Source organism: Accipiter gentilis, chromosome 22 (assembly GCF_929443795.1).
Source record: "Accipiter gentilis chromosome 22, bAccGen1.1, whole genome shotgun sequence".
In the NCBI taxonomy this organism is placed as follows: Eukaryota; Metazoa; Chordata; class Aves; order Accipitriformes; family Accipitridae; genus Astur; species Astur gentilis.
The window spans coordinates 21,414,913-21,425,945 of record NC_064901.1 but is presented as its reverse complement, the minus strand read 5'-3'; the positions used below and the strand labels follow the sequence as shown (position 1 = coordinate 21,425,945).

The 11,033-nt window shown below is 46.8% G+C and overlaps 1 protein-coding gene across 3 annotated transcripts in view; it reads left to right on the top strand.

Moving 5' to 3' along the window:
• Positions 1-423: 423 nt before the first annotated feature.
• The window catches only part of LRP4 (LDL receptor related protein 4), an 84,407-nt gene continuing 73,797 nt past the window's right edge, over positions 424-11,033 (top strand). For all 3 annotated transcript variants that reach the window (XM_049825534.1, XM_049825533.1, XM_049825535.1), the window contains exon 1: positions 424-601. In XM_049825534.1, the coding sequence (XP_049681491.1) occupies positions 517-601 (85 nt within the window). In that variant the 5' untranslated portion in view covers positions 424-516. The remainder of the gene's footprint in view (positions 602-11,033) is intronic.

Below are 11,033 nucleotides of genomic sequence, written 5' to 3'. Positions count from 1 at the left end.
TGGGACAGCGAGAGCCCCGAGGACCGGGGCCGCTTTAGGAAGGGCTTCCCCGCCCGCGGTGAGGGAGCCGTAACCGCGGCAAGGGCGGAGAGGGGCCGGGGGTTCGTGGCGAGCCCGGGGGTCTCGCCGCGGTGCCGGGCGGTGGCCCCAAGGGGTGGTGACGGGGTGTGTGTGTGTGTGTGTGTGGGGGGGGGGGGGGGGGGGGGGGTGTCTCGCTGCAGAGCCGCGGCCCCGGGGACCGCCTCTGCCGCGCCGAAAGTTTGCGAACTGCCTCGGCGCTGGGGGGGAGCGGGGCGGGGGCTGCCCCGGTGGGGCTCCTCCTCCGGGGCCGGGCCTGGGCCGGGCGGAGCGGGGAGCGAGCCCCCAGCCCCGGGAGCTGCCGCGGCTGCGGAGGGAGGGAGGGAGGGAGCGAGCGGCGGCCGGGCCGGGCCGGACCGGACCGGGGTGCTGCGCGCGGGAGGAGCCCCGGGACGTCGCTGCGGGCGGCCCGGGCGCGGGGCCGGGGGGACTGCCACCATGAGGCGGCGCGGCGAGGGTTGCCTCTCGCCCGCGCCCCCGCAGCTCCTGCTGCTGCTGCTGGGAGCGCTGCTCCGCGCCAGAGGTAAGCGGCTGCCGCGGCGTCCTCTGCCCCGCGGCGGCGCGGGGGGGAGCCCGGCCGCCGTCCCGGGCTCGGCGGCGGGGAGCCTTGCCCGGGCGGAGAACCCTGCCCCGCCGCGCCGCTCACCTGCCCGCGCTCGCCGGGCGGGGAGCCCTGCCCTGCCCTGCCGTGCCCCGCCGCCGCGCTTTTGTCCGTGCCCCGTCCCGCGGCCGGACGCGGGGCTCTCGCCTTCCCCGTGCCCTGGCCGCGGCGGGCCGGAGCCGGCGGGGTCCCCCGGCAGGCCGGGGCGCGGGGTCCCGAGGCGGCGCGGCGTTGCCCCGGCCCGGCCCGGCGGCAGCCGGAGGGTCCCCGCCGCCCACGCGGCCGCTGCCCCCCACGGAAGTTTGGCGGCGGCGGCGGGCGCGGGCTTTGTTCCCGCGGTGCGAGCGCCGGGCCGGGCCGGGGCGGGCGCGCAGGTTGCCTCGGAGGCTGCCGTGCCCGGCGTGTCGGGACAGCCGCCGCTCCGGAGCAGGAATGCAGCCGCGCACCCGCCGCGACGGGCCCCTTAAAGGTACAGCCCGGCTCCGCGGCGGCGCCCCGGGCTACCTGCCTCGGCTCGCCTCGCCTCTCCTCGCCTCGGCGGGGACTGGAAGTCCTCCCGCAGCGCCCTGGCAGAGTAGGGCCGGGGCAGGAGCGGTACCAAAAATAGTGGCGAGGGGAGGGGTTCGCTGCGGTCTTAGCGAGCGGGGAAGCGGTTCCATGAAGTCTCGCCGGTGAAAACTTATCTTTGTGGTTGCTCTATCAACTGAAAAGCAATTGCTGTTTCTTCGTCTTGTGCGGTATTTTACAAGGGCGCCCGGTGGAGGAGGACAGACACATCTAAACGCCTCGCGGAATTGTTTATAAGGAGTTGGAAGGCTTTTGGGGGAGGGGTGTGGAGAGGAGATACCTACCTCGTTTCTCTCCCTTCACTCCTTTGGCAGCTGCTGTATAATTTCACCCATCCGTTTTCTCCTATGCTACTCTGAAATTACGGGAAGCATTTGCAGTAGTGCTGCTGACCTCCATCATTCTGCAAGTATTGCCTCTGGGGCACAATCACGTGGAGTTTGGGTTTCACATAATATTATTTCTCTTCTAACAAGAAACCTAATTGCAGGTAGTCTTTGAAGAAGGTGCTAAACCAGCTTGGAAAGGCTGCAGTTCTGTGGATCAGAAAATCTGCTTTTTAGAAACCAGAAGTACTCTTAAGTTCTCAAGTGCCACACAAATACTTAGCTGCAGTCTAGGAGTGAGAAGGATCTAAAGCATAGATCTTAGTGTAGGTGCAGATCTGGATGTGTTTTATTTTGGCTGTTACCCAGGTGCTCCTAGTTAATGTGTCTGGGCTGTTAACAGCCATGTGGGGGATGTCTGATTGTAAAGTGCAGGTTTACTCGTAGGTGGCTGTGCCTTGATGTCTCCGGGACACTTTTTATGGCAGTTTGTCTTTCTTTCAAGTAGTTCTCCCATCAGTGCACTTTCCTGTACTCTCTTATCAAATGAACGTGAGTTTGTGATTGGATGTGCCAGCTGCTTCCAGAAGTGAGTATCCTCTTTCCTTCACGGGAAGATACGCTTTGCAATAAGAACACAATTCCTGAGCAATTTTTTTCCTATTTGAAGCAAGGAAAAACATGAGGAGGTGGCAGAGAAGATGCCAAAGTTTGTGATAATTGGTGTTCCTCCCCTTAGCTAGAAATTTTTCATCATTGTCCCTTAGAAGTACCTGCGGGGATGGTGTACAGCTTAACTGTCACAAAGCATGCACAGCCATGGAACTCGCGATGCCAAACAGGTAGATTGTTAGAAGAGCTTGGTCGTTTACCACTGTGCCTCAGTAGAGGAGCAGGTAAAGCAAACAAGTCTGCAAGATTGACCTTTGACCCTCTTTTGGTGGATAGTGGCAGATAAAACTGGAGAAGTCTGCCAAAAAAAAAAAAAAATCTGCAAGTATCTTGAGCTCTTGGAAAAATGCATTGCAGGTAAAAACAGGTATATAGAGAGAATTTAAAGCTAATGGCATGTGCTGCTGGTGTGTGGTGATGAAGAAGGGCCTGATGTTATGATGGTCTGTGTTAATATAAATACAGAATGTCACAGAACCTGTCTGGGTGATGTGCTTGCAGTTCCGGCTCCTGGAGCTCTGCCAGAAAAACACATGGCTAATATCAGCTTTACTCCCCAAGCATCTTGACTACGTTTTAGAGTCACAAACTTGAATGTGATACCTCTATAGAAATAGAGTCTGCTGTGGGAATCATGATCTCCACTACGTGTGCTTGGCTTTGCTATTGGTTCTGCAGCTCTCAGCCAAGTGCAAAACGACTGTTTCCCTGTTGTCAACTTGGAGCTGATTATGTTCTACTTCCTGGGCGTGCTAAGAGTGCCTGGGTTTACTGTTGATCAGGTTGGATGATATTCATAGATCTCATGATCACCCTGAATTTTCTTGACTGTTTCTTTTTGTCAAAGTGGTGGTGGCACTAAGTAACATACCCACTCTTCTAAAATGAAAAGTAAGGTGCTGCAGGAGGCTGATAAGTGGTGGTGGTTGGGTTTTTTTGTTTTGTTTTTGTAGTTTTGGGTTTTTTTAAACAATTTTGTGTCTACTAAAACATGGTAGCATTAGTGGAAAAGCGTAAAGCATCAATCTTCCAGTACGAAGTTAATGTTATTGTTTCATTTATTTAGTGTAGATAAGCAATTTTCTTTTATATTTTCTTTCCCAAAGCATTCAGTTGTGAGCTTTAGCACTGTCTTCTGCCATAGAGAATCCCTTCTTGCATCCTGGGAGTGTGGGTGTATGCAGCAACCAAATAAATAGGTGCTTAGTTACGTAAAGTGCTTGCATTTCCAGAGTGTTTTGTGAACCTTGAAGAGGGATATTCTCTTCATGTGGGCCACAAAATGGGATTTCAGAAAACTTGGAGCTATTTCTCTACACTGTGTTCATTGAAGTTACAGAAGAAAAAGTGGTTGGCTATAAACATTATCCAGTTTTTTGTAGTTCAAACCAGAAGGCAGTACTTGCTGTATGTTAAGAAGAAGAAATTGAAGTGATTTGTATTTTGTTTTTACTCCTAAAAACCTGTATTTCTCCAGACTGGTGAAATTAACATTAAAAAACAATTAAAACATTCATTCTATGAGAATGATCTGTAGTCTGATAGTCTTCTTGAATCTTCCTGCGCTCTTGTGAAATAGGCAAATATTATCCTTGTTTTGTAAATGTGGGAAGTGAAGTAGAAATTGTCTTGCCCAAGGCCAACCCCGTTTGCCCTAGAATGCAACTTACCATTGAGCACAATAGAATATATGCTTCATAACACTTATAAAAGCTGATAAAGAGATGTTATCTTAAAAACCAGTCAAGGTTTTAAAAATAGGTTTAAAAAGTAAGTGCACGTCCTACACCTTCGTTGAATTCTTCTGCTGCTTGTGACTTGTAGTTATTTCTCTTTTTACTAATATTTCTATTTTGCTGATGATCAAAAAATTCATAAAACCACAGAAATTTTACTGACTCTCTGTTGGAAAGGGTGAATTGGTAAGTAAAGTGTTGTTAAAAGAAACATGTAAGAAAAGTGGACTCTTTATTTCTCTAGTCCTCTGTTATTTCCACCTTAACTATTTGTTATGTTATCTCAAAGAGCTTTACATAATAAAGTGATATATACGCACATAGCATGCACATTTAAACTGACCATCTTTTAAGGTGTCTGGCTTTACCTGATACGACATCCAGAGCTGGAGCTCTGGCATACAGCAAACCCATTCCATTAATTGGCATACTGTATTTAGTGGCTGTCTGTGTTCCACACAAATCATGGCAGAGAACTCTAATTGTAATTGTTGTCCATGAATCTAATGTGCGTGATGGTTAGGCTCTTGCTTTTGTGTCTGCAGTGCCTGTGGTTATTTGACATGGCTGTTATGTTAGGCATTACTCTTTTACGGGATTTTGTTGTCTCTACTGCGTGAAGACTGGGCAATGTAATGCTTCTTGAATCTCTTCTTTCTGTATCGTCTTCCCTGTAGATTTCCATTTCTCCGTACTAAAGACGGGAACTATATGGATCTAGGGGCTTGTGATTCTGTAGGCTTGTGGTTTATTCATGCTGTATATCTGGTCGCTCTAGGACTGTTACCTTGGGTGTAATTGGCTGCCATCCTGTTGTGGGTGAGTTCATGTTCAGGTTTTTCAGCTTTCCAGGCATTTTTTTTGCCTCTGTGATGCAGAACTGCCTGTTAAATGCTGAAGTATTCCAGCCTGTATATTTAGTCTGAGAGACTCTTGAGCTGCAGTTGGTGCTTCTGTGAGGAGTAGAACTCCTTAGCTGCTGTGAGCCTAGGTGAAAAGAAAATAAGTTTTCTTTAAGACTTTATTAACATTGAACAGAGCTGACGTTTGTGGACTTATGCCTTGCTAAATTGTGGATGACTGAAACTCCTCATATCAAGGAATTGTGTTTATTGCTTAAAATAGAAGAAAAAGAAAAAAGGGGATTGAACACTCGTGAGCCTGATTCCGATGGTATGAGATACATGCCTATAGCAGGATGCTTAATGTTAGTAGAACTTTGGGCTGTGAAAAGTAGTAAATAGAAGCTTTTGTTTTTCATGAGCTTCTTAGGTCATTAGGTTTTTCTGTATTTAGCCACCAGTCAGCAAGTAACAAACCATTAAGATCAACAGACAGTACTGTATATGTATATTCAATGTTTGTATTGCAAATTGCAGTTTTGTAAAAAAATGTATGACCAAAGACAGTGCAGGCTCTTGCTTCTCAAGCTGTTACATGTTAATAGCAACTTTCTGATGTTGCAACACCCAGAACTAAGAAGCACCAGATTTTTCCCCTGAATGGAATAGGATGAGAGTAACATTTACCTCCCTGTACTATAGTGATGAAGTTATTTAAAGAAATGTTGTCCAGCAAAGCTTCCAGTAAAGAATGTGTTTGCCTGAAAACAGACCCCATGTTCTGTAGTGTCAAGGTGAAGTTTTACTCCTGGAGTTAAATTTACCAGCAGTGAGACTTTATCATGACTCCAGACAGAGGAGACCTCTCTCCTGGCTGCCAGCATGGTGACTTCCTTCGTATGCCCTAGCAGGGCATAGTCTTCTGTATCTCTTTGTTACTGCCTGACAGCCCCTCCCAGCTGCTGGAGCTTTCTGTTTCTATTGCATAGCAGCAGTTCTTTAATCAGAAATCTTGTTAGTATTCAAGGATAATTGATCCGACTCTCTGGTAGGGGGTGGGGACCCAGCCTTGCATCCTTCTCCTACTTGCCACCCCCAGTTTGACCCCTGTTGTCTCTTTGTTTTCTCCTGTTAAGTTTGTGCCAGTGATGTGTGTGTGTGCTGTTTTTCCAAGCAGCCTGAAGTTGGCTGTAACCAAGAGCAGCAGTTAAATAGAGCCCGATTTCCCCGCTTCCTGGCGTTTAGTTGTTCGGCTCCATTTTCTGGTCTTCTGTGTTTTTGATTTGCAGAGAAGGAACTTACTTGGTGCCCCCGGGCATCTCTTAAACCCATTAGAACAAACTCCATTATTTCACTGTACTTAGAAATCCTCCTCCTTTAGTCCCAGCATCCATCAAAATAATGTATCCTCTGTAAGGCCCTCTGGAAAATGTTTAATAGGATCTTTTCAAACTCAAGGAGAGTTCCAGTTGGGAAGGGGGAGGGGAGAAGGCTAATGGAAGATCTGACTGTGACTTGCAGTAAGCCTGAACTTGGCCTGTGTCAGCTCTCCCTTCACCTCCATGCCGAGGGAGTGCTGAACAGAGCGGATCCAACACTGGGATCAAAGCTGGAAACAAAAGGCTTTGGGAGAAAAATTTCCCGTCTGGCCAAGAGGCAGCCACACAAAGGTGGTGCATAATTTATCATTCGAGGTTTATTTCTGCTGTGCTCCTTCTGGAGAGGGAAGGAAAAAAGAAGTGACTCTCCTGCTGTTTCGAAGGGGATAAGTGATGGCTTTGGAGACTTGAGGCAGGAAGGAGCTAGAGATACCATGGAAAAACTTTTTCAGTGCAGTCTGTACCCAGCTCCTCTCTTCACAAACACGATCAGACATTATTTCTGTTGGGAGGGAACCCTATTCTTGCCTTTTGAAGTTTCAAAGAGTGAGTACTTTTAACTTCTCTGGTCATTCTCAAGTCTCAGTGTATGGAGTGGTGCTGCTCTTGGCAAAATCAAGTTCTTTGAATTTCTGAGGTGTTTTTCTTACCTTAAGGATTGTTCTAAGTGCTGTGGCTCTGTGTAACATGGAGGAGGAGGCTACATTTGCCCCAAAGGGTTTATAGTCTAAATTGGACATCTGACATCTGATAAGGATCAGGGATATGATAATTCTAGAGGGATAGATAAGGTCCAATATTAAAATAGCATAGCTTTCTAATTAAATTTCCTTTAGCTTTGGTTTAATGGGAAAAGCTTCTGAAAGTTTTTCATTCCAATCACTTCTTAGAACAAGGATAGAGAGGGGTTTTTGGGTAGGAGTTGGCATCAAAGACTACTGAAAGCCGGTAACTGTGGAAATAAGGATGAGGAAGCAGATGCAAGAGTAGTGTAAACCATGAGAAGAAGGGAGGGGGATATAGGAGTACAGATATTAACAGAAGTAAAGATAGGCATTTTGAAAATGAGAGCCAAGGACTTGAGCTGGCAAAGGAACAGAAGAGCCGTGTAAGGAGATCCAAGTGGAATAATTATATGGGATCTGATGGCAGAAAGAGTTGTTAATTAGGTAGTATAAAAGATGGAAATTTTGAAAGTGAAGATGAGCATTGAGCAGAATTTAACTGCTGAGGCAGAGAAAGACTTACTGTAATAATGATTTAAAGGAGGATGTGACAACTTGTTAGGGACCCTCAACGGCACAGCCCCTGACCTAGTGGGGTGATTTTAAGACATATCAGGAGCTTAGCAATGGGGACAGTGGTAGAAAGGGAGACTGATATTGGCATAGTGCTGAGATGGTGAGCCCATGAGAGAGAAGTGGTGATGGAGCTATCTGCAGCAGTGGAATGGGGAACCTGTCAGGCTTGGGAGCACATACAGCCAGAAGGAATTTTGAGTGGGATGTCTGGGAAGGTATTTTGGAGGACAGTCCTGTCTGGAAAGTGTATGAAATGGGAGGGCAGAGTTGAAGAGAGAAGCTAGGAGGTTGGAGGTGATTGCTTGGAAAAAGGCGTAAAGTGAGAATAGGAGATTACTCTGGGTTTGGAAAGGAGTCTGGGTACAGAAACAACAAGACTGGTGGCAGAAAATAACACCTTTCCTGGAAAAGGAGGCTACTTCTCTTCCTCTTCTCCATTAAGAATTGCTATGTGAAGGAGTGAGTCACTAGTGAGAACTGTTAAAACATAAACATGTGATGTTCTCAGCTTCCTTCTCTGAAAGGCTCATAAGAACCATCGTGTGACTATGCAAGAAGGTTAGAAGGAAATATGTATTCTGCTCCTCTAGCCTGAATCTCCAGCTCTGTCAGTTCATTTGACTTGGTGACAGCTGGTAGTGTCTGGGAGAGGTTCTTGCCTAAGGTGCAGCCATTCACTGTAGCAGAACCGTGTCTCATGGAATCTAGGATTAGAATAAAATAAAGACACACCTTCATTTTTTTGTTTGTGCTCCCACCCAATTTTAGTTCTGAATTTCCATAACTGCTGAGTAGTCAAATCCTTTCTTTGCAGCTCTGAGGACAGGGAAGAAAATGAAGTCTCAGGATTGTCATTTCCTGCTTCTGTTCCAAGCTCCTGAGGTTGAACCAGGAGGTGGGATAATTCTCTTAAGTAAAATGGCATTTGTTAAGAGGAAGCCAGCTTTACTGCTAGCCCTTCTTTGTGATTCAGAGTTTGCAACTTCTTCAGGCTTGACAAATTTAGGAAATGAGGTTTTTGAGGCCTGAGAGATTGTGTTCTTCTGACTGCGATTTTTGAAGCCTGTTACTCTTGAAAAGCCTGAGTTGATTTTCTTACGGCTAGAGGACACGCCCCTAAGTTGTGCTGCCTTTTTAAAAGAGCCTTGATCAATGTAGCACCTATTAGCATGAGGAGACACATAATGGGTCTGGCTGTGAGAGAAAACTGAAGAGTTTGCAGCATGGGAAAGGGAGATAGATTGGAGGCTGCCATTCTGGAGGCTTTAGTAGCCAAGAAGCAGGAGAGGATAGTCATTGGCAAATAGGGATGCTAGTGGACCATCTGCTTGTTTGTCATGGATCTCAAATAGAAATATTCAGTGTCTAAATCTTAGAAAGCATGATGTGGGAATAGGTGGGAGACTAGGTAAGGTCTCCTGACAAGGGCACTAATCATTGCCCTGCAAACAGACCTAAGTTTAATACAAGGAAAGAGCAGGCTGATTTGAGCAGAGTCAAAGTGGTAAAGGGATTTTTCTTGGGCATTGACTTGGAAACAGGGAAGGACTGAATTGGACTGGTTGGTGAGGTTACGGCCCTTTCCTATCTTTGCTGGGCTGTAGGAAAGGCTGCCTCTGGGTCTGAGTTCTTTCCTGTACCAGTGAAGGGCTGTTGCAACAGGGTGTTGACTCATGAACAGCTGATTCCTGAGCTAAGATGTCTCCACCACAAGGGTGGTAACCTCATGCGTTGTTCCAGTTCGAGCTGTCACTGGTCATGAATCAACACTGTCTGTAGGCCTTTGTTCACTGCATTTTTGAGTGTAAGGAAGAATTCAGACCTGCAGTCAGCATTACCTTAAATAACGGAAGGCCTTTAGGCCTTTTGGGTATTTATTGTTTTGTGTCTTAGTTGGTTTTTTTTTCCAGGCCCAGGGTTCTTTTATCTGTGGAGCAGGTGGATCCCCTGCCTGTGCCTCAACTCCTCGAGATGGGCATATTTGTCATCTTTGTATCTTTGGCAGTTATGTTGAGTAATTTCTATGCTACCAGTACTCAAGCAGGGAAGAACAACCTTGTTGATCCCTGCCTTCTGCAACCTTCCACTACAAACGTCTTTGGCTTGAAGTGCCTCATCCACTCGCAAGAGAAGGCTGTTGTTTCTCTTCTTTGTGACCTGCCTCCTGTGAACTGGAAGATGAGGAGCTGTAATCTTCTGTTGCTCTTAGTGCAAATTCCAGACTAGAATAAAATAAGCAAATTCCTTAGGTTAAGTTTTCCAGTCAATTGTCCCTAGAAAATGTTGGGTGGTTTTTTTTTTCATACTTCCTTTCTTGCTTGCTATGGTTAGTTCTTCACCCACAAGTCTTCAGAATTCTGGGAGCAAACATTTAAGCTAGAAAAGAATGTCTTTAAAAAAAAAAAAAGGGTAATTCCTCTTGATACTGTGTAGTAACTTTTTGTTAGTTGGTTGTGCTGGAGAAGCAAACTCTTGATGACAGTAATAAGTATGCTGGAGGAAGAAGAGAAACTCAGATGATAACTTTCTGAGGAATGACCCATGAGCAATTTTTGTGCTGCAGATGCTTTAGAACAGACTGGCAGGGAAGAGGGGGTGGCAGGCACTTGCCTGCTTTAAACGCTTGGCAAAACCCCTTGTTTAGCTTAATCGGGTACCCAAGGCCAAATCTAACACAGTTACAGTATAGAACTAATGGGAGATACAGGGCAAGTTAAATCTATGTACAATCCATCAATTATAGGATAAAAATAAACAGTACTCAGAAGCCTTCGAGCAAGGAAGGGAGTGAGGCAGAGATGACATCTTTGGTATGTGCATCTTGACTTACCCGCTCAGGCAAAACAGCCTCTGAGCTCAGGCTTCCGATTAAGTGACTGGGACAGCTGCCAAAACACCTACGTTTGCTAGCTAATGTACTGCAGTGCATTGGTCCTGCAGGTTAATCTGGGAAAGGCATGGAGTGATATCTGGGTTTGGTTTGGGCTTTTTCTTGAACGATGTCATAACAACATGCTCTGCATCCTGTATGTCAAGATCTTAAAATAAATGTGGTAGCAATGATAAAACTGCCTATTAAAGTCTTGTGAGAAAAGAGGGCCATCACCATTACACCACAGAAGACCAGATATGCCTAGGGAGCCAGCTTTTCTGACCTTGTGGGCTGCATACCAAAGCCTTTAAGGTATGTGCTATATGGCTCTGTGACCTTTAGAGACAAGCAGAAGGGGAGTGGCTCACAGGAGGGAAATGACAGTAACTCCATAAGGGGAGAATTATTCTGTTGCAGGATGGGACTGGGCTGAGGTAGGTATGCAGCAAGGTCCCTCTACAGCCCCGCACTAACCAGCCTCAGGAGCCCTTGCATACCTAAGGCTCCCTGCCAATGTGGCTGTGCTGGCTATGTAGTGGCTCTAGCAAGTAAGACATGTTTCAACTACTCAAACCATGAGTACTGAATACAATGCTGAGATTTCCCTGCTATACTATTTGATGGCAAATTAAACATTTGACTTCCACAAGAATGAGCTC